At 38.1% G+C, this 22715-nt stretch overlaps 3 protein-coding genes across 5 annotated transcripts; 1 reads left to right on the plus strand and 2 right to left on the minus strand.

The window, feature by feature from the left end:
* Positions 1-1719: 1719 nt before the first annotated feature.
* On the plus strand, positions 1720-5879 carry LOC115754572 (WD repeat-containing protein WDS homolog). 3 transcript variants are annotated; one of them, XM_030693628.2, is made up of 6 exons: positions 1720-1871; positions 2088-2163; positions 2304-3100; positions 3871-3972; positions 4619-5254; positions 5468-5879. In XM_030693628.2, the coding sequence occupies exons 3-6, from the start codon at positions 2456-2458 to the stop codon at positions 5657-5659; spliced, it is 1575 nt and encodes a 524-aa protein (XP_030549488.1). In that variant the 5' UTR covers positions 1720-1871; positions 2088-2163; positions 2304-2455; the 3' UTR covers positions 5660-5879. The 3 variants fall into 3 exon arrangements, with proteins under 3 accessions (XP_030549488.1, XP_048139385.1, XP_048139388.1); XM_048283428.1 differs by lacking the exon at positions 1720-1871 and adding an exon at positions 1967-2015; XM_048283431.1 differs by lacking the exon at positions 1720-1871 and adding an exon at positions 1967-2015 and having other exon boundaries at positions 2088-3100; positions 4619-5265; positions 5453-5638.
* A 4445-nt stretch (positions 5880-10324) lies between these two features.
* LOC115754571 lies at positions 10325-11016 on the minus strand. The gene is made up of 2 exons (XM_030693626.2): positions 10815-11016; positions 10325-10746 (listed from the first exon to the last, which is right to left on the minus strand). The coding sequence occupies exons 1-2, from the start codon at positions 10949-10951 to the stop codon at positions 10488-10490; spliced, it is 396 nt and encodes a 131-aa protein (XP_030549486.1). The 5' UTR covers positions 10952-11016; the 3' UTR covers positions 10325-10487.
* A 6105-nt stretch (positions 11017-17121) lies between these two features.
* Positions 17122-22276, minus strand: LOC115754570 (acetyl-CoA acetyltransferase, cytosolic 1). The gene is made up of 15 exons (XM_030693623.2): positions 22151-22276; positions 21483-21550; positions 20672-20770; positions 20381-20554; positions 20163-20268; positions 19805-19943; positions 19424-19501; positions 19274-19339; positions 18945-19030; positions 18468-18567; positions 18231-18341; positions 18110-18151; positions 17839-17925; positions 17573-17677; positions 17122-17297 (listed from the first exon to the last, which is right to left on the minus strand). The coding sequence occupies exons 2-14, from the start codon at positions 21529-21531 to the stop codon at positions 17588-17590; spliced, it is 1227 nt and encodes a 408-aa protein (XP_030549483.1). The 5' UTR covers positions 21532-21550; positions 22151-22276; the 3' UTR covers positions 17122-17297; positions 17573-17587.
* Between the last annotated feature and the right edge of the window lie 439 nt (positions 22277-22715).

The following is a 22715-nucleotide window of genomic DNA, read 5'->3' on the forward strand; positions in this document are numbered from 1 at the left end:
GGTGAGCATGGTTCCACGTAGAACCGAGAACCTGGAACCGAAACTTGTAGGATCCGGTCTGGTTCCGGGTTCCAAAGTATGCAAGGTAGGTTCTAGGTTTCAAAAATCGAGAAAACCGTTCCAACGGGTAGGTTCCAGGTTCCACTATCTAGAACCCGGAACCTAGACCCTAGATTCTAAAATAATTTTTTATATTTTTCTTGGTACAGGTTTTTGCACAATCATATAATATTCTATGGCATCTGATGATGAGTGTATAATTTGGAGCCAAACAAATTTTTAGGTTTCGAGTTCCAAAAAATGATAAATGTGTTACAATGGATTGGTTTCGGGTTTTAAATTTAACCCGTATAGAGTCTAAAATCACTCACCTATACTTTCTCTTAGATGTTGTAGCGTTATTTGTCATTTTGCTTAACTAAAAATGAAAAAATAAAAGAAAATAACAGAAATTGATAGGTTCTCGGGTACCCTAGAACCGACCCTAGAACCTATGATAGAGTAGGTTCCAGGTTCCAAGGTATGATGGGTAGGTTCCGGGTTCCAAAAAATGAGGAACCTGTTCCGAATGGTAGGTTCCAAGTTCCAAGTGAAACCCGTAAGGAACCTGGAACCGCTCACCCCTACGAAATCCTCTCACTTCGTAAGCTCAAAAGCCCTTTTGCAAATGTTTGCGGCCCTTGCAGTTGCGGGTCAAACCGTTGTTTTCCTCTTCTTCTTTTTTTTCTTTCTATTTTTATTATTAATTTTCTAATATAATTTGAGGGGGAAAGTACTTGTAAATTATATTTAGGCTAATAGGGGTATTTATCTATTTTCCTGCCAAAATTCAAAATGGTATTCAAGCTTGTAAAAATTAAATGTAAATTCATGTGTCGATATTTATATGTGACAAAAGTCTTTCATGCTTAAGATTAGGGAAAAAAAAAATCTAAAGTGTGCATGCCATAAAATTTGTAAAAGAGAAAGAAAGTAAAATGTAAAAGTCATTCTATAATATTGTCAATTCACGGTCGTAAAGTTTCTTGACTTATTAGAGATCAACATGAAACGACCTACTTTACCAAAAAAAATAAAACATGAAACGACCTATGAAATTATTACTTCGTAAGAACTGTGCTTCTAAACACCCGCCCCCCTCAAAAGGGCTAATTTAGCTTGAGGGAGCATTAGGGGATTTCCAATTAGAAATTAGGGATTACTCGTTCAAACCGATGTACGGAAACGGTTTTATGTTTACGCCACACATGCAAGTTCAAGACGCGAGCTTAATCAATTCATGTGATTTAAAAGGGTATTCTATGGACTTTCAAATAATCGGGTCTATGTGCTCGTGCCCTTAGATTATAGACTAAGGAACTACACCTCAATCATAATCCAATCAAGTTTGGAAGTTACAAAAATCTCATTGTTACTTCCACTCATAACTCTTTCTACAAATTATATAATTAAATTATTGGCTTTGAAAATATTACTTCAGCATATATGATTCTAAGGTTCCCTTATCAATCATTCTGCTTTGAAAAAAAAAAATTAGAGTGCTTAATTCATGAATAACATAAACACAAAAAGAAGTTTGGGTCGACAATAACAACAAAAAGTAGTAATTTAAGCCTTTGAAGGAGGGGGGGATGGTAATTTTGGTCTTCTTCCCCAATACAACGACTAGCAATGAATGAACAGGGCGGAACGTCGTCGTTTAAGTTATCTTAGCTGCCTCTGATAGCGAGAAATTAGAGTGAAATCTACGGGGTTTCGCATCCAATTCCCAGTTTACTCCTACAAGCAACTTCCCCTCCTTCAATCGCCATTTCTCAGTAATTTTCTGCGAATTCCAGAAACCGTTCTGAGTTTTCATTCTTCATCTTCAGGTCGGTCCTCTCTGGCTCTCCTAATTTTATGCTGGTCGTCTCCTTCTTTCCGAGGTGCTCGCTGATTTTGAACACGTTTCGATTTCACGTGCTCTTTTACGCGTTCCTGCGTGCGGATATGGTGAAGTCGTGGGATTTTTTGATGTGGGTGCCCGTAAATTTTAAAAATTGGTCACGTTTTCAGTCTTTTGACGCTTAATTTCTGGTTTTCTCTAGTTGTTTTTCCGGCGGTCATGGATGGTGGAGCCTCTGGGCATATTAAAGCTGAGCCTGTGTGTTGAAGATATCGGTGGTCTGTTTGGCGTGGAATCTTGTTGTCTTTGTTTTATTTCTCCCGCTTCTTTCGGAGAAATTGAATTTGAAAATATGATATCAAGTATTGAGCTTGGTGGGATTTGCACTGTTGTACTGATCGTTGGTTTTGATTGATAGGTTCTATATGGAAAAAGGTAGTGCTAATGAAAGCTCTTTTGGAGTATCTTCGGTGACCAAAAATGATTGCCACTGAAAAATCTGCCTTTGACTGCAAGAGGTGCGAGAATTGGCTAGAAGTGATATAAAAGTCTTGGGAGATTTAATATGATATGGAGGATAATCTAACCCTGTTGGGTGCGGAAGGACTTATAAGGAAGATTGAGTTTGTGAGGATCATAATTCAATGCCTATATTCCTTGGGCTACTCAAAGTCTGCTTATTGTTTGGAAATCGAATCCGGGATAAGGTGCAAATCTGCGGAATTCGAATTGCTTGAATCGCAAATTCTTAATGGTAGTTGGGATGATTGTATTAGTACGCTTAACTCGCTTGAGGATTTGACGGATGGCACAAGGGCCTCGGCTTTGTTTTTGGTGTATAAACAGTACATCATGGAGTTTCTGAAACAGGGGAATGATTCTTTGGCTCTCGGATTACTGCGGAAAGAGATTTCGACTTCCGGGCTTGATAGAGGAAAAGTTCAGAAACTTGCGAGCAGTATCCTTTCTTTAAAGGAAATCAAGTTGTTTAGTATGAATGATAGAGCTGAAGAGCCTTGGAAGAATTTATTGATGGAGCTGGAAAATTTGCTCCCACCGCCATATATGCTGCCAGAAAGACGGTTGGTAAACCTGGTTGAAGCTGCTGTTACATCCCAAATTGACCATTGCATTTACCACAATTCATCAGATGCAGTCTCCCTCTATGAGGACCACTGCTGCAATGGGGATCAGTTGCCGACCGAGACCATTCAGGTAACCGTTGCTTGTGGAATTGAGTACATGTTCGTTTCATTAAAGCTTTGGAGTCTACAGCTGATGAATGAATTCTATCACATTGGGCTGGTGGCCATCCTATAAATTTTCGAGTGATGCTGTTTCTTGGAGTAAAAATTTTATTAAGCGAGACTTCATTTATAATCCTTATTAAATCCTTGTCCTGCCTCATTGGAACTTGGAAGAACTTTGATATTAGGAGATGCAAGGCCTGTTTCAACTGGTAGTGAAGCCCAATTGATTTTTTTGAAAGTTTATTCTTTGTATCTGCAAGTCCATGCATATCATAAGTACGTTAATAGTGCTTAAAAACTTAAAGACGGAAATTTAATGTCCCTATGTATTTATCCGCATGTTGAATCAGCATTCAAGCGTTCTGTTGGATTGCATATTGTTACTTTGTAATAGGATATATTAGGTTATGTGCATGCGTATGTGTGAGAGTTCAGTTTCTACCTTAAAAGAACCGTTACTTGCCGTGCAACCTTGCTATCTACCTACACAGGTAATTCATCTGCCAGCATTTTCGCTTACTACTGTAAAGCTTGTCGGTTGGGTAATTAATCCCGAAAGATGTCAATTACCGTCGTGTTAACATTTAGTAGAACCTGAAGTATTTTTTGGGGGGTGGGGGGTAAGACATTTAGAAAATAAATACACCTGAAATAATATCATTGCTTCCTTTTGGTCTTTTTGGCTTGCATGTTTAGCTTGCTACTTTATTGAATTACATTGTGTTGTCGTTGCAGATTTTGACTGATCACAAAAATGAAGTGTGGTTTGTTCAATTTTCGCATAATGGAGAATACTTGGCCTCTTCATCAAGTGACTGCTTGGCTATAATATGGAAGGTGGTTTCTAGATCCTGTACTGGAGTGCTTACAGTTAGAGTGTATCAATAACTTACTATTGTCAATTGCGCTGTTTAAGCAGTCGAGGAAGCAGGATAATCTTTAGTATGTCATTCTGCTGTCTAACGCTACTTTTGCATTTAGGGATATTTTGGTGATGTTTTTCACCCAACGAAAGGGAACTATTTTCTAGGTAACAATGCTCATCGAGTCCGATGAACATAGTATGTTAAAAGCAGTTTTCTGCGATTGGTGTTCCTTCTGACGCTTCTCTTCTCTGCTGAACCTGTTCCAGTTTGAACGTATTTATCCTCTGCTTTTGTTCCTCCTTTTTTTAATAGGAAGGATTTCTTTGTATTGTTTTTATGTACTTCTCCATTGACCAAAATTTTCCACAACAAAAGGAAAAAAGGGAAGCTTTTTATTTTTTATTTATTTATTTATTTTTGTTTGAGGGGGGGGGAAGGGGAAGGAGGGGTGGAGGGGATGTTTCAGAGCTTTTGAATTAAAGCCCGTTTGCATTCTTCAATTCTTTTGTGGAAGCCTTGTTTAGAATAGTAATTAACATTTCAATGCTGGCCTTTTTGTCGTGTAAGCAAGCGATGAATTGCAAGAAATGTGGCTGATTGTTTGTTCACGGTGATAGGTGCTTGAAGATGGTAAAGTAACACTGAAGCACATCTTACAAAGTCACAAAAATCCTGTGTCTTTTGTAACATGGAGTCCCGATGACACAAAGTTGCTCACTTGTGGGAATGCAGAAGTCGTCAAGCTATGGGATGTGGAAACAGGTACATGCAAGCGTACATTTGGAGATCATGACTTCATTGTGAGCTCATGTGCTTGGTTTCCCGACTCAAAACGACTTGTATGTGGCAGTTCCCACTCGGAAAAGGGCATTTGCATATGGGACTGTGATGGGACTCAGATAAAAGCATGGAGAGGGATGAGGATGCGCAACATTCTAGACCTTGCCGTCACACCAGACGGAATAAATCTTATCAGTGTTTTCTCAGACAGAGAAATCCGGATATTGAACCTAGTGACAAATGCCGAGCGAGTCATATCGGAGGAGCATCCTATTACTTCACTTTCTATATCAGGGGATAGTGAGTTCTTTATCGTCAACCTAAACAGTCAGGAGATTCACATGTGGGATGTTGCTGGGAAATTCGAGAAAGCATCGAGGTTTATAGGCCACAAGCAGCACAAGTACGTGATACGCTCCTGTTTTGGTGGGCTGAACAGCAGATTTATTGCCAGTGGCAGTGAGAATGCGCAGGTATATATGTCTTTTCGGCAAATCTATTGTCCTGTCCATTTCAATAGCTCATGATCTGCATGTTGTGTTGTCATAACGGACTATGGATGAGGACATACCCCGTGCCACTTTCTCTTGATTTTCTTTGTTTTGGTTGACAGCATTTCCACGTTTCATCCTGTTGCTTTATATGATCGAAGCACAGGTTCGCCTAAATTTTCGAAATCTTGGCAGGTCTACATATGGAACCGACGAGGTCCTCAGCCAATAGAGATTCTGTCTGGCCACAAAATGACCGTCAATAGCGTGAGCTGGAATCCTAGGAGGCCTCGAATGCTGGCGTCGGCCAGCGACGATCAGACGATTCGTGTATGGGCTCCATCTGGATCCAAGAAGACGCCGCGCCCCCACGGCTTGATGAAGTGAGAACGCAGAGTAAATTTTGAACCCACTTGTACATAGCTGTTGCTCCTTCGATGTATTCATCTGTAAAATTTCCGCAGCTTCTTCGTCTCCTCTCTCTTAAGAAAATTTTGGCAAACGTTTATTTGTGTAGTGTTCTTGTATCATTCCTTCATTTGTTCTCTGATGAGACGGTTGGAGCCGAATAATGCAAATTTTCCATGTTCCGTGGCAACATCGTAAACGACGCCCGTTTACTCGCTATCTGCTGCTTGTCGTGTCGGGACACCTGCTCTTTATAGCTTTAGAATATGAAATCTCCCTCATAACGTGAAGTCGTTTTTCAAACAACGGCGAAATTGTAGCCATTTTTGCAAGGATTTTAGAGAAGTTCCCAAAAAAAAACACACACACACACACACACCCATAACGAAAGGTAAAGGAAAATTATTCAAAAAATCAGTAATTTGAACATTGGAAAATGTAGGATCTTTTTACCACGAAACTTAAGTGACTAATTACTGAAATAGATTAATAATAAAGAATTAGTGCACAGAAAAGACTATCAAAATTAAAATAGAAAATTTCACGTAAGGGCTTGAAGTTTCCTCATTGTTTTAAAAATGGACTTGATCATAGGCATTTTCGTTATTTATATTTTTTTTCCTTCCTTTTTGCCGGTGGTCGGTCTCGGGTGATGGCCGCCACCGAGGAGGGTTGGGCGAGGACATCCTTGACGGTCATAGGCGAGAGCTGCCCGCATCGGCCACAACAAAGAAAAAAAAAAGAAATGGGAAATAATAAAACAAAAATTTTAAAAAAAAATTAGAATTAAATTATGGAAATGGCATTGGTTATACTCTTATTTGAAACAATGAAGACGCTTCAAACCGTTATTTGGAATTTTCCCAAGCTAGAAGAAAGTGAAATCTAGAAATGTTGTGGTGAACAGTAAAAAAATTTTATTGTAGATTCACTATAAAACCAAATCCTTTGCGAGGAACCCCATGTTTGCTGTATTAATCCATGTTAACCAACTTAACATGAAAAATAGGACTAACGTATAAAATAGATTAACCCAGTTTAGATAGTAGAATAAGTTATAAGCGTATCAATAATGACCCATTGTTGTCGGAGTAAAAATATTTTTACCCGTTGCTATAATGCCTATACTTCTTGTTTTCAAGGGACTATCTATAAAGAAGGGGATTTAGAGAAAAAAAATGGCCCAAAATTAGTACTAACATCTCCGCAGATATAAATGGATTTTCATCAAGGTTACAATATGATTTTTACCTATCCATGTCATTGTCAGCACGGTGTTAAAAAAGTGCCGAGGTGACCTGATTAATCTAGTTGGCGCTAATGTGATGTTGACGTGGCGTTTCACATCAATATTTTTTTTATTTACTGGAAAAGATTAACTTTAAAGAAATAATATATATATATAACTCAAGGATCCAAACAGAAAGAAAAAATTCATTGGACTGATCGAACATATCGAAAAGTTCAAGAACCTCCTATGCCTTTATACCAATTTTCATTTGTCATTCACCACCGGTCAATATGACAACTAATTTAGATATGCCTCTCGAGATAACATTGAGAAAAATTTCCAAAAAAGTCTTAAACATATTATATGATTGCCGGATCAGCATTAGATCTTTTGACATTGGCCGGAAGGATTACATTGGTATTTCGTCTAAAGGTTTGATACTAGATTGACCAGATTAAAAAATTTAGAATAGAATCGACGTTCGTAACAATAAGGTTATGACTTTTTATTTATAATTAGCCCATAGTATTGGCACACCATTTTCTCATATCGTTGATGTTACTCTCCAATTTTCTAAGTGTGCCTGTACAATAATCCAACTAGCTAATCCCCCATCCTATATTGACCCAACAAAAAAAAAAAAAACTCCAATTGCGCGTGACACGCAATAAATCCCTGGCCCATTTTCTTGGATGACCACAAACCGCCCATCTCCCCTAGTCTAAGATATCATAAGTAGCCTTCCCAAAATTGATCTTCTAGATTAATGATGGGATTTGTCAACCATCCTACAAAAAAAGTCCTCCTTGATTGGGTTGGGCCCTCCAATCACCTGATTGAAGTGCCAATCAATATCATCAATGTGATTGAGGAGGGAAACTTAGGCATATCTAGTAGCTTTTTCCAAATGACAAATTAAATAATCTCAATAAGGGCAAGTAATCTAGGTTGCATGAATTAAATTTTTTTTTATGGGTCGGAATTGCATGATTTAATTATTTATCAAAAAACTATTGTACCATGATTGTTGAAAATAAAGGAAAATTACCAAAAAAGCCCTCAACATATTGCAATTGTGCCAATTCGGTCTAATTTTTTTTGCCAATTAAGTATAAATATTTTGAAATTGTGCTAATTCGGTCTTGGCGTGTATATTTTTAATAATATTCAATAATTTTTTGAATTTTTCAATAATTTATTTTGATTTTTTCCTTTTCTTTTTTTTGGTTAAGACAAAAAAAAATTATTAAAAGAATAAAAAAATAATTGAAAAACATAAATAATATTAAAATATTATTAAGAATTGTCCACATCATGGTCGATTGGCCAAATGAACTAAATTGACATAATTATAATAGGTTTGGGACTTTTTGATAATTTTCCAATGAAGATAGTGTTTGTATTGTTTAAAGGGTTCACGGTTTTTTAAGAATGATAATGACAAAAAGAAACGAAAATATTATACTCCGAAAGCAGAAAAATTAGAGTTCGATAGATTAAGAAACCGATCATCTCAAGCTACTTAAATGCTTGTAGAAGCTCAAGATCCAGAGATGGGTTAGATGTGAATGGATTGGTTTGTGCTTAAGCAAGAGGTTTGTATTTTCTTGCAAGCCCCATTGCGGACGCTCGATGCGCCAAACCAACTATGCGAGTAGCCTCGTGTTTGAGTCATCCTCTCGTACTCCGGCTTGCATCTTATCTTATCGATGAAGTTAGCAAGGTACTTCATAATAATCAAGTTTATCCATTAAAGACGGAATCTAATGCCGCCGTCCTCATGTGTGTTTTAAGGTTAAATTGCAAGAAAACACATTTCGACTAATTTTGACCGCCATATTTTTCATGAAGGCCATAGTTTCCTCCGGTGCTGATGGTGAAAGATTTCCTCCGATCAGTCTACTGATTGATGATGACTTATGATTATGGACATCAATTACATTTAATTTTTCTTATATTTGCATATTGCTAGAGGTATGATTTGGAGGATTCCTCCAACGGAAGATAGAGCAAAGCATAACCATTTCGTGTTTTTTATAGTTATGTTTACCAGATGAAAAGCATATTCTTGCTCGAGCACATTAGCATGGTCACAAAATGGTGCATGCCCTGCCCAAAAAAGACTTAAGGGCTAGATGCTTGGTCCTTCCGCATTAGGAGGACAACGGTCTCATCCTCGATGCATTGGCCCGTATCGCTTGGTGCTTCATGTAATTTTTTATGGATTAATACCACGAAAAACTCCAAACCGATACACTCACGATAGATTTATTACAAACTGATTTTTTAAATACCAAAAACTCCAAACCGACACACATGTGATGAATTTACCATATGTTACTTTTTGTTAAATTTTGCTGTCAAATTGCTGAATTGGATGACACATGACGGTTAATGGGTGTACCAAATTTAGATTTTTACCCTCTATTTTACGTAGGTATACCAGTTTGGAGTTTTTCATAATAATAACTCAATTTAACGGAAATTAATGGATGATAAATTTATCACAGATATACCAGTTTAAGATTTTTTATGGTAAAAAATTAGTATGGGATAAACTTATTACGGTTCTACCAGTTTCGAAGTTTTAGAGAACAACAAACTAGCGGAGGGCAAATTTATCATAAGTATACTAATTTGAGATTTTTTGTGATGTTATCTTCGTCTTTTAAGATAGATAATACAAATTATTTCCATTTAAACGTGCGTTTATTTCATGAAAAACTCGAGATTTGGAAAATATTTTTCAATAAAGATTGGTTATTTCGCTTAAAAAAGCTAGCCATATTATTGATAATAAAATTATTCCCAATCATTTTCGTGAATGATGAAATTATCTATCATTCATTTTATTTTCGCAAGCAATACAAGCGCTCGTTTCTCGACAACTGCTTTCTCAATTTTGAATTTGTCGTCAAATAAACGCACCCTAAATTCTTAAATTAAAATTTCTCCGGCCCTCCCCCGGTCGAATAGCCAGTTGCCACCTAGCGTGGAAGAGAGAGAGAGAGAGAGACCCGTGTCCTATCTTTGCATCGTCCACTTTTGGGAAGAAGGGCGGTGACAAAAGCTTTGTCCAAGCCGCATCCTAACCAAAAAGGGAGGTGGCATCCACCCAGAGATTAGATCCAAAAAAAAAAAGCAACACCATAGAAAATATCTAAAGGGGATGACCAGTCAAAGGGACATTAAAAGCTCCATTTCAAAGCACCCAACCGCCCCCACCAAGAAGAAGCATCTTAGATTAAGTTTGAATGGGACCTGCATTGACCATTATCCTCCTTTGACCGCTGGCCAGAAGAGATCACCCTCTGATCACCCCACCACAACCTCTCAATGCAAAAAACAAACGAAAGACTGCCACACAGAGAGAGGGAAGAGAGAGTGGGGGAAGATTCAGATGGACAGTTCTGATCGAAAGAATCATAATTTGATGTGAAGAAATCAGGTCACAGGTAAGGGAAGAGGGAGCAGTAATCAGATGTACAATACAAGAGCAAGCTAGCTAGCATGTGAAGATTGACAGTACAGAAGCTGCAAAAGTTGGAGAAGAAGTAGAAGAAGTGAGGAGAAATACTAGGAAGAGGAGGAGGACTCGAATTTGTAGTATTTATCAACAGCAACAGAGACGTCCCAAGTGCAGCTGAGTCCCTTTGGGATGATCACGAGATCCCCAGCGCCAAACTCCACAAATTGGTCTTCTGATGGTGATGGTGATGATGATGATGAGGAAGACGACGACCCTCTTGGATAGACCTTCACTTTGCCCTTCACCAAGTAACACGTCTCCTCGGCATCAAACTTCAGCTGATACTTCCCTGGCGGACAACCCCACCTGAAACAGAAAAGAAATTCAAGTTTCTGTCGTGATTAAGGCAAGAGAGAGAGAGAAGGGTTTTTTACTTGGGCCAACACTTGATGTTCAGCTCAGACAATTTGGACTCCGGGGGGTTTCTTTCGACCAGGATTCTGAGGTTGTTTGCTGAGGAGGGGGAGGAGGAGGAGGAGGTGGAGGAGGGGCTTGCAGTACTTGAAGCCATATGGGGTAGGTATGGCGAATGTGTGTTTTGAGAGAAGGTTCTTGGAAGGTGATGTGAAGAAAAGAAGAGTTGCTGTTCCCTTTTATAGTGTGTTGGGTCTGTTCTGTGTTTGCTTCTAGATAAGCAAAAGGAGAGCACTGCTTTTTAGTTTAATTTTTATTTTTTTATTTGCCTAAAAAATATTTTTTATTGTGGTAGAAAAAAAACTTAATGAGATAAATTTAATGTCGAATTTACATCGAGCCGCACAAGAAAATTACTTATTTACGGCCGAAATATACTTAGCAAGGAGCTAGGTTGGTTTTTTTTCCACTCTTGTGGATCGACAGTTCTTCTAATAATACTTGTTCCGTCTCCTGTTATTAAATCAAATAGTTAGATTCCTAATTTCGCTTTTGTAAAAATTTTGTTTGAAAATATTTTATTAACAAGTGCCTTTAAAGCACCGACCAATCAAGTCAAATAGAAAACATTTATCAACGAACTATAACGAGTATATAATTATACTCCCTTTTCTTTCTTTCTTTTCCTCAAATGAAGGCAATGCCACATTGGGTAATGAGTTTGTATGGAGAGATAGAGAGAGAGAAATTTTGGACTTGTCTGACTTAATTAGTTACTGAAAATTACAAAATATTCAGCATTTAATGGTATTAAGAATTTGCACCCGTGTGCATATATAGGAGGATAATCAAGAACTTGGCATAATTTTCAATCATGAAAACACAACAGTACCCTAAGATCTAATAAGGATCTTTGGGAAGTAAGAAAAACTTTTTGCTGACAATTCTTTTCGTTTTCGGTAGCGGCACTGAGTTAACCCACTCATAAGATGTCATTGTCATGAAAATAAATTTATCCCACGTTCATAGCATGTAAATGATGCCGCAAAAAAAGAAAAAATAGTAGCACGGGCAGGTGACACCTAGTTGATAGTCTTGCAAAGCTATTTTTACCTTTTTTGAGTATAGATATATGCATCACAGCAAAAATATAAGACCCATTAACATCAAAGCTAGCCTTCATTTTCTCCCTTACTAAATGATATCCAATGGCAAAAGAGCACCTAGAGTCTTAGTATTTATATTCGGCGCTCACTTTAGTGTCGATATTTTTTTGGATCATTGAAGTGTCAAATCAGAGAAAAAACGATCACTTAATTGCCAATTACGACAAAAAATATCACTTAAGTGTCAATTCCGACCAAACAATACACGTGATTTTTTTATTAATTTGTTAATATTATTTGGAATTATTCAAAAAAGTATGTCCACATGGCATTCACATGGCAATTTTTCTTTTAAAATTCAGTCCATGTGGATGCCATAAGGGCTTTCAAACTAAAAATTAAGTTCCTTTTTTTAAAAAATTAAAAGTAAACAGTAAAATAACTTTAAAAAAAATTGCAAATGCAGCAACGAGGGCTGCAACGTTAAATTTTTTTATTTTTTTCATATTTTAGTTTATTTTTAATTTTTTTAATATTACGTGGATTTTTTTTATTGGTTTTTAATATATATTTTTTTGGCTGACTAGGATGCTTCGGCGAGCCACGTATGCTTTCCAGCGACGCTCATCGGAGTTGACATTGAAATAACCGTTTTTCAAGAAAATTGACACTTAAATAATAATAAAAATATATTGACACTAAAATGAACGTTGCACATAAATATTGACACTCTATGTGTCATTTTGCCAATATCTAATAGATATTAGAAGCCCTTGAAGCAAGATTTGTAATGTTTCTAATTTGCTAGACATTAATTACGAGTAAAATTATATTAGTCTCCTCAATTACTTGCTTCCATGCTTTAAACTCAGGCCAAAGTCCACCCTTACGCACGAGGGGAAATGTTAGGGCATTTAAATATTAAAGATGATTTCGTCTAATAGTTTAAATTTTTAGAACAGTCGGGTCTCAGTCCCACAAAATCAAACAGCGTTCCCCTCGTGTTCCTCGAGCCAAAGACAAATGAATTCCAACTTTTGCTGCTTTTCTTCGTGCCTTTTGATACCCATGATGTTGTATCGCTTGACCGATGGTCCCTCTCTGAAAAAAAAAAGCAATAAGTACGATCATTTAGGGAGCAGTTGAGAGATGCGTGAGCAAAGCTTTTACAACAGTCGGTCGCAGTCCCCGCAAAAACGAGCTATGTTTCCCACACGTTTCCTCGAGCCAAAGGCATTACATGTTATTGAATCTATACATTCTTTATTGTCATTTGGGTAATCCGAGAGAATTAAAAAAAAAAAAAGATAATTGCTCCTAATGGGCTTTTACTTCTGGACAATTGTTTATTGCTGATGGAAGGAATGGCATGCAAAGATAGATGCTTAAAGGGCTTCGCATGTGACGTTGATTTCTGATCACGTGATAATGTGAACTTCCGTTCACGCTGCCTTTGATAACAAAAGTGCGTCGGTTGCGCTGGGGTATTTGTATGGATAGGGTAAGACAGGATTGGATAGGGGTGTGAATGAAAGGGGACATGAGTTCTTATACGAAAAATTGTCCAAAAAATCATGAACCTATTGCACTTTAGCTAATTCAATCCAAAAAATCATGAACCTATTGCACCCGGTGCTGGCTGTCAACAAATCTTAATAATATTGTAATTTTTTTTTGAATTTTTTTTTATGTTTTCTTATCTTTTTCCTTTTTTCCCCTTAAAGTGGTGGATGCCCGCTCCTCCAAATGGGTGAGGGCATTGTGGCCTTTGCCGATAGCCAGCGAGGGCCTGATGACCCTCTCCCAATGGCCTATGAGGCTCGGTTAGTGTCCAACGAGTAAGTAATTGTAGAAGTGAAATAAGTTGAAAAAATAAGGGCAAAAAAAATTCAAACAAATATTAAAATAGTATAAAGATGATATCCACGCCAGCTAATTTTGCTCAAAATTGGTCGGATGAGTCGATTGGTAAAATATGAAAAAAAAATTATGGCTCAATTGACAAAATTAAAAGGTTTAAGACTTAATTGGTTAAAGTGTAATAGGTTTAAAACTTTTTGGTCTAGTTTTTTCCCAGCCATCAAGTCCCAAAGAAGAGTCATTTGTCCCTAATGGCACGAATGATAACCATTCTATTTCTTTGTTTTTTCATTTTTCAGTACTTGAGAACAAGTTTAGAACAAAAATCCGTTAGGTAAAGTAATTTCATTTTCCTATTTTCGAGACAAATTTTTAATCCGGATATAAACTTGAAACAAAAATAAAAAGTACAAAATTTTTTACTTTTCTATTTTTGTTCTCATGGCCTTGTATTGTATACCAACCGCATCGCACACTCCCCTAGGGTTTTTTTTTAGCCGAACTTAAATTGTGCGCATCGATTAGACACGCACTTATTGGTTTGGTATTTTATGTTCTAGTCGTGATTTCTTTGTTATAATCGAGAAGATAACATGTAGTCGAAGAATATTTTTCTACACTTTTTTGGCCTTCACGATACCCACCAAATCAAGCAAGGGGATAGCTTGTGTAGTTTCTGGATTTCGGAACACACCTCAGAGAATGTGGAGAGAACAAGTGGAGAAGGAAAGACTAAACTTGTTTAAGACGAGACAGAGATCTTACCTTCTCCATTCGTTCTCTTCTCGCACATTCTCTAACGTGTTGTTCAGAAATTCAAAGACTACGCAAGCTATCCCCTCAGCTTCGTTGGGCATGTATCGTGAAAGGGAAAAACAAAAAAAAACGTGTAGAAAATTACACGTCAATTAGCAGGTTATCTCTTTGATTATAACAAAGAAATCGCGGGTGAAACATAAAATCCCGGTGAGCGCGTGTTTAGACATGTTGGGCGGTGCAGAAGAATGCTGCGATGCGCGTGAAACAGCTTGTGATGCAAGGTGGGCAGCATTCCTAATGAGCTCAAAGAGAATGTTTTGGGGGGCACCGTGTTGTTCAGATGATTAACCAGGGGAGGGAGACATGTTCCATTGTATCATTATGTCTCCAATCCTCTTGAGAAGTTTTTTTTTTTTGGTCCAAATCCTCTTGAGAAGTTTAGATTGCATTTTTTTTGCGAAATATTACGTGCAAGCATTACAAACGGTATGGATGTGGGTGAACTTACTTCTAGATCATCGAAGTGGGGCAAGTCAAGTTCCTCTAAATTTGTAAGTAGCGGCGATTACGAACACAAGTACTGCTTCGCCTTTTCCTTCTAATTAGATCCATGTATTCAAGTTGGTTCTACTTTTACAAATTTTATGATCAGGTCCGTCCATCCAATTCTATATCCGACCAATTCGGCGTAAGGTGGATAAAATTTTTCTAATGTAGACATTCTTCTAGACGCATGAATTGGCTAATTTTTATCCATGTCGTACATGTGTCCGCATAGGCATCCGTATATTTTCTCTGCATTGGCAACATTAACTGGATTTAGCCGAATTTAGCGTCAGAGAAATTTGATTAAAAAATTTGTTAAGGTAGAATGTAGTGCAAGTCTAGGGAATAGTTTAGGAAAGGTGTAAATATACAAGGCGGCCAAATATCGATTTTTTCCTTTTCTACCAGTCGGTATGTCTTTCTATAATCTCGTACGTAACAAGCCTATCAAACAATCAACGGGCTTTCAGTCAAAATCAAATTCCAATAATAACTCTTAACAAATGATTTGTAATTATCCCAATGGAAAATATATTCACACACAAAGTAATTATACCAATCCATGCTTCATATGAACGTATACAAGTTCTGTATAATGTGTTTTTCTATTTTGTAATTTCCAACATGAACGTCCCTTGGACAAACAGTAGACTAAACGTTCCTAGATTGAAGAACTAAAAAGCATCGAGAACGAGCCGAGTTAATAACATAATATACGCAACAATATAACGTTTGTTGTAACTAGAAAATATAAATAAAGAAAAATAACTTTGGGGAGGCGATAACTTCAATAATAACAAGCAAGTCACTGAGTAAAAGATGGTACAATGACAAACCAAATTTGAACTTGAACAATTGCAATAATATAGTAACGGAATTAAGTACGGCTAATTGGTGATTAGCTCTTACTAATGAAGCTAAGCAACTTAACGAACTATGCATACAACATCCAGGAACCTGTTTGAATTAGCACTATGCACCGGACTCATTCGACCACTTTTCGACACCAGAACACTTAGAGAACCCCTATAGATAAAACTAGAGGAGTATCTCGAAGAGTCCTTCTATTTGAACTAAAAAGACATGTCTATTTATAGACAAGGAAAACAGCTACAAAAAATTCAAAGGACATGAACTCAAGAGCTATGTCGATTATGCTTATATTCGTTGAGCCGTTAACCCTTAATAATAACCATATTAAAGTCAGAGATTGCAGCAGAACAAAGAGTCAGTTGAGTCATTAACCCATAATTGTTGCAACATTTAGGACATTGATCCGAAGAGACATAACTTCTGAATGAGTGAGAGATGTGAATTGAAGAGACGTCTTACTAATGCCGAGCAATTAATAGCTTATAATTACCAACATTTAGCTGCATTTATCTTGGTTATCTCACTCTGGCTGAGAGTGATATTATGTGCAATCCGTGCAGCCTCCTCTTTCAGAACGTGAATGCGCCTCATTACATCTGGACGAGAAATTTTTGGATGGCCTCAAATTAGTGGAAAGGCGGCATAAAAACGACCACAGAAAATTTCTCATCCTGATCCAAGGCTGCGATGGTCCGAGCAAGGGCCCAGCCATCATCACCGGCTACTTTAAGAAAAAAAAAATAAAGAAAAAATAATGATAAAATAAAAACAAATCAATAAATTAGAAGCTGCCCCTTCTTCTTCTTTTGAGTCGGTGATATTTGAATATGTTAATCCCTTGCATATGAACTAAGGGCCTCATTGCTCGGCCCAAATCCTTTTGGGTCAATTTAGAACATGTTGCAACAAATATTAGAGGGATATTGCAATTTGCAAAGCAGAATGTCTGGTTCAGCTACACAACCCAATTTTCGTCCTTCAACGAGTAGACCCGTTAGACCCCCCATTCACAATTAGAAATGCAAAAGCCCCATTCACAATGAAAGTTATTTTCATCAAATTTTTTTTTTTTTTTTTTTACAGCAGAACATCGGTAATGTCGGGAACAAGGATAATCAGGAAACTCGAGTGATTAGGTCACTCAAATGGCTACAAGTAATTTGGACCGAGGAAGTTGCTTGACGACGATATAGTTAGAGAGAGATGAATTACTCAAGGAATTTATTGTTCCTTGTGGAAACTACATACATTTCTTGCTTATTGCAGCAGAAACAAAGAAGAGGCAATGAGGCGGAAACGCACAAGTAAACAACAGAAGGCTACCGAGGCTCATCTTCGAGAAAAGCACATACTCTTAACCTGTCAAAAAAGGAAAACCGACATCACTTGACTATGGATTGATTCATGACAACTAGTGTAAAATCGTAGATTTCTCATTTTTACACTAGAGTTTAAAAGTTGGGGCCAGTTACAACAGCCGGTGTGGCCGCAGGAGGGTCTACAACCCTTTACAGACATGATTACAACGCACATGCATGAACTCGGAATTCATCAAAACATGCATTTAACTGTGGGGACGGTCTGGCAAACAAGTCTGTTGTGCAACTTTCTACCGTGGCATACAAGATACATACCGCACGGATTATCGTTTACAGAAGCTCTACTACTAGTGCAGATGCACCTCCTCCACCATTGCACACGCCACTAACACCGTGCTTCCCGTTTTTCTGCTTTAGCACCTGCAATACCATAGAAATTAGATTAAGAAAGGCGTAACACGTTGCCATACTAAAATCATTATGCTTGCAATTATGGCTTCAAAAAGAATGGAGTGGATAGGCTACGTCATGCAACAGTACTACAGCATGAGTTGGAGCAACGGAATGAATTAGAGCAGTACCCCCAAAAGAGTGGCTATGATACGAGCTCCACTGCAACCTAGCGGATGACCCAATGAGACAGCACCTCCGTGGACATTAATTTTCTCCTGTATACACGTATTGGGATGACAAATAACCAATCAGAACAAGAAGACAACAATGCCGTTCAAGTCAGGATGCAAATCACACTTCATAGTTACTAAGATATTCGCATGCCACAGAGAAACCTATAAGGCAATCACACATGCACTAGTGCTAGAGCACAACTCATGACTAAGTGGTTCAATTTACCGAGTTAATTCCCAGAAGTTTTTGATTTGCCAGAGCCACAACCTGCACATGGATTAAACCACAATAAGTTATCTCCTGGATTAATTTATTTCTTGAGCGAAAGATAAGCCCATAAACATACAGCAAAGGCTTCATTTATTTCATAGTAGTCAACTTGCGAGGCCTCCAAGCCAGCATTTGCGATGGCTTTCGGAATTGCAAGGGCCGGAGCTGTTGTAAACAACTCTGGGGCCTGCAAAAATTGAGCTCAAATTAGTGTCTAATAGCAGACTCCATTGGATATGCAGAACATGCAGTTTACAATTAAACGGATTCGGGTAAACCGTTCTTCCGGCAGCATGCAACTTATCTCCATTACCTGAGCAGCATCAGCGTACCCTGTGATCTTTGCAATCACCTGAAGCCCAAGCTCAAGTGCTTTATCACCACTAACTAACACAAGGGCTGCAGCACCATCACTGAAAGTTTACAGTATACATCTCAGTCCAATCTTTCATTTATGCAATAGCTAAAAATAAGCAGTCCAATGCCTAGGATATGTCTATAGCCTAAAACATCAGGCTGTTCATAGAAAGATGTGGCAAATGCCCTAGAGCCTAAAGTTGTGACATTGATATCATGCAAATAGTAGACTTATCATGCAGAAACCTGCATGAAAATTCTCTCAAGCAATTCTATATCAATGCTGGAATTGGTGTCTGGTGCGATGCACATAAGGCGTTGAACAGTAGTAGCAAGTTAGGTTATAAGGCAGACTAAGACACACAAGACAGAACATCCTAAATGAATAATCAGCAATTTCTGGACCGCAGTGTCAAATTGTCATGTACCAGACCTTATGCTAGAGGCATTCCCTGCAGTAACACTGCCTCCACTCTCCTTGAAACTTGGACGGAGCTTTCTCAGCTTTGCAGGATCAAACTGAAAGAATACATATTCATGTCAGTTCTTGTACATAGTCAAAACATCGGGTGGTTGTATTTATGGATCTTTATGAGTTCCATTTGTACTTATGAACACTTAAGTACTGACTTTTATTAAATAGAAACAGAGTAGTGAAAGGCAAAACTATCTCCAAAGATGCATATTAATCCAGTCAATTTCTAAGATAGATAATATTCCCGCATTACCGATTTGTCAATGGTCTCTACAGTTATGGGTTACCTTTCCAAGACCTTCATCCTTGTCAATAACTGTTGATGGTTTTCCCCTTCCTCCAGAAACTTCAACCTGCATGATTCCAGGTCAACATTATGAAGGATGCGTAAAAATATCATACAGCTAGCATTAGTCATCAGGAACTATATGTCCCACCGGCACAATTTCCCATGCAAAAGCACCACAGTCTTGGGCAGCAATTCCCCGCTCAAAGCTCTGAATAGCATAGTTATCCTGCATAATCAAAGAGAATAACTCAATAAAAGAATCAAATTGTTTCACGCTTGTGAAAAACAGCGACTCACAATTGTATCTGAAGTACAAAAGAGGCTGAGTATACCAGCTTAAGAAAATAAGACACGAAGCATCTAGCTCTAGATCCATTAAGACATGTGGTGTCATTGGTTTCACTGTTTCTATTAAGCTCAACTTGAAAAATGCAATAGTATTTAGTTTGATGAGGCCCTCAGGCCAGTGGTCGTCCAGTGAACGAGAAATGAACAATGGCAAGAGGGAGGAGGGCTGGGTCATTGTTACCTGCTCTTCCCTTGTTATGGAGTGCTGTTCTGCACATATTTCAGCACATACTCCCATTCCATAATCATTGTAGACATCCCAAAGACCATCCTTTAACATTCCGTCTACAAGTGAATCATGCCCAAGTCTAGACCCCTTCCTGCAGAAAAGCAAGTCACTTTTGAGTTTATCTTGTGCTGTTCACATTGTTTTCCGGTGGAGCTTAAGTGGCAAGGTCATGGAATTGCAAATCTTAATTGGAGCATGCTTAAACAGTAAAATATATTGGGAGGCATCAAGCAAATCCACAAGGAGTGAACAGGGGCATTCTTCTACCATGTACATAATGGTAAAGAAAGATAATTTTGGGATGACTAACCTTGCCTCGGCAAGATATTTAGGCACATTAGACATGCTTTCCATGCCACCTGCCACAACAACCTCATTGATGCCCAGCTGGATGCTTTGTGCGGCAAGCATAGTTGCTGTGAAAAAAGAGAGACAAAAAAGCTTATGGCAGGTGTTTCACAAGCATCAAATGATAAAAGGCTCACTCATTAGTGAGAAATAAAGCTCATCTAAAGTTGAGGAGAGAACCTTTCATTCCGGATGCACAAACTTTGTTGACGGTAGTACAGACCACTGAATTCGGTATTCCAGCTCCTAATGCAGCTTGTCTAGCAGGAGCTTGCCCCAAGTTTGCACAGAGAACATTGCCAAAGAAAACCTCTTGTACTGATGATGGGTCCAAATTCGCCCTTTTCAGAGCCCCTTCAATTTCAACAAAATAAATAATTAGTGACATGAAGAAAAAAAATTTAAAGCGCTTAGAAGTAGTACACTTGGGAATACACATGGGAATGCCTAGAAGAAATGCTGCATCTTTACCTTCAATAGCTATAGAACCAAGCTTGGTGGCTGGCAAAGATGAAAGAGTACCGAGAAACCCACCCATTGGCGTTCGTGCAACACCGACAATGCAAACATCTGTATATGGTGACAAAGACGGATAGTTAGGTTAGTAACCATAAAAATCTCATTGTTTTTGTTTTATCCAGGTCTTGACATATACCTGACATGCTTTGCCAACATACGTACCATTCAAAATTTCAAACATATTATGTTATTTAAGGGATCTCTGCAAAATTACATCTCCTTAACAATGTTTGTATTTTCAATTACTTGATGAAAGAAATAAAAGATTGGATGAAAGTGCGATTGCTTCAGGGATCGCTGTAAAAGTACATCTCTCAGGTAGAGTTCACAAATCATTTTATAAGAGTAAAAATTTGATGGATACTTATTGCAGATGATGAATTCAAATCGGTGCTAGGCATCAGGTCAAGAACATCTCAAATGTCAGTTAGGAACTGGATTGAATCAGAAGCAATGACATCCACTTTCCTAAATGAAAATATTGGCACATATAAATTTCTTACGTGTTTCAGAAAGGAATGATGCATATGAAACAGGACAAACTAATGGAACAGTGGTCAAACTCGATGTTCTTATCTGTCAACTAAGCCGAAAAAATCACAGAGACAGGGCCATCGTCGAGAACTTCTCAAGTACAAGACGATTTCTTTAGGATATCAGAAAATAAATTTAAGTTAACGAGGAACAAAATGTCAATAGGACAATCTGGTGTGACAGCGTGAGGAAGACAGAAGATCTAATCAAGTTTGAGCATGATCATCACCTCTTGGCTTGATACAATCTGAAGAAGCTGTAGACGCAGCTGGAGCCATGGATTCGGTTTGTGAAGATCTGCAGTATGAACGAATGGTCACTCAAATTCGGCCAAGAACGAGCCCAATCATTTTCGCTGGCCCCCGGAATTCGGGAGGCGTGTCGCATGTTGAGTGAGCAGTTTTACCGTGTCGTAACCTCACTAACCAAACCATCTACACACGCAACGTCTCACATCGGATGCTGTAATCATCTCATCGAACGCCTTACACTAAGAAATGCAATACGAGCAAGTAAAGCGACAGTACTCTAACCGAAAGACAGACTCCGACGAAATCGGCTTGTTCTCCCGATCGTTTCCTCGTCGACTGAGTGGAGCGCGACGGAAGAGAAACAGGAAATTCGCATCAGAAACGATACGCGCACCCGCAGATCCAACGTTAAAAACTAAGCACGCGCGCCGAAAACGACAGACTCCGGCGCTGTTCCGAGGAATCTCTTAGCTCAACAGAGGAATCAGAGAAAAGGAACTATGAACACAAAAGTGATCCGATTGACGAAAACGCCGATTCCCACTACTGAAGGAGGATTCAAGATGGATGATAATGAAGATGATGATGGTGAAGACGAAGATGATGATGCGTGATCGACCAAACAGAGCGAAGAGAGGCTTCTTACCTGTCTAGCTTGGCGCAAGCTTTGTGCTCTGCGAGATCGAGCACGAGAGAGAGAGAGAGATTGTAGGCTCAGGAAGAAATGAAGTGGACAGCGCCCTTAAATAGAGAGACGGAGAGAAAGAGCAAGAAGAGCAAGAAGAGCTCGAAATTACCGAATTACCTGGATTATTCAATTTTTTGACTCATTACTGGGGGCTTTACTGTAATTTTGTTGTACTTCCTTTGATAAGGATTTCTTTTTTTTTTGGTCTGATTGATAAAGATTTGATTATCGTATATATTTGATAAGTAACTATAGAGTATAGAGTGCCTTTCCTTTGTTTCCGAGGAAAACTCCGTGCTAAAAAAAATATGCTTTTTGAAAAATTATTTTTTAGAAAAATGATTAATTTTCTTTTGTTTGATGATATGTGACTGAAAATGCTTTCTGGTATTTGATCTCGTTCGAAACATATTTCAATCTCATAATTTTATTTGAGGCAAAAAAAAATTAAAAATTAAAATTATATTTCATTCTCCTTTCCCTATTTTCTTGTCTTTCTTCCTTCTTCCTCCATAGCAATGTC

The sequence above is a fragment of the Rhodamnia argentea genome, chromosome 1 (genome assembly GCF_020921035.1).
Source record: "Rhodamnia argentea isolate NSW1041297 chromosome 1, ASM2092103v1, whole genome shotgun sequence".
Lineage (NCBI taxonomy): Eukaryota > Viridiplantae > Streptophyta > Magnoliopsida > Myrtales > Myrtaceae > Rhodamnia > Rhodamnia argentea.

Excerpts from the sequence above, each read along its gene's own strand:
- LOC115754572 (XM_030693628.2), top strand. The coding sequence starts at position 2,456 with ATGGAGGATAATCTAACCCTGTTGGGTGCGGAAGGACTTATAAGGAAG. Across the intron at positions 3,973-4,618 it reads GCTTGGCTATAATATGGAAG|GTGCTTGAAGATGGTAAAGT; the intron begins GTGGTTTCTAGA and ends TCACGGTGATAG. Across the intron at positions 5,255-5,467 it reads GTGGCAGTGAGAATGCGCAG|GTCTACATATGGAACCGACG; the intron begins GTATATATGTCT and ends AAATCTTGGCAG.
- LOC115754571 (XM_030693626.2), bottom strand. The coding sequence starts at position 10,951 with ATGGCTTCAAGTACTGCAAGCCCCTCCTCCACCTCCTCCTCCTCCTCC. Across the intron at positions 10,747-10,814 it reads AACATCAAGTGTTGGCCCAA|GTGGGGTTGTCCGCCAGGGA; the intron begins GTAAAAAACCCT and ends TTTCTGTTTCAG.
- LOC115754570 (XM_030693623.2), bottom strand. The coding sequence starts at position 21,531 with ATGGCTCCAGCTGCGTCTACAGCTTCTTCAGATTGTATCAAGCCAAGA. Across the intron at positions 20,555-20,671 it reads TGGTTCTATAGCTATTGAAG|GGGCTCTGAAAAGGGCGAAT; the intron begins GTAAAGATGCAG and ends TTGAAATTGAAG. Across the intron at positions 18,152-18,230 it reads AAATAAATGAAGCCTTTGCT|GTTGTGGCTCTGGCAAATCA; the intron begins GTATGTTTATGG and ends ATCCATGTGCAG.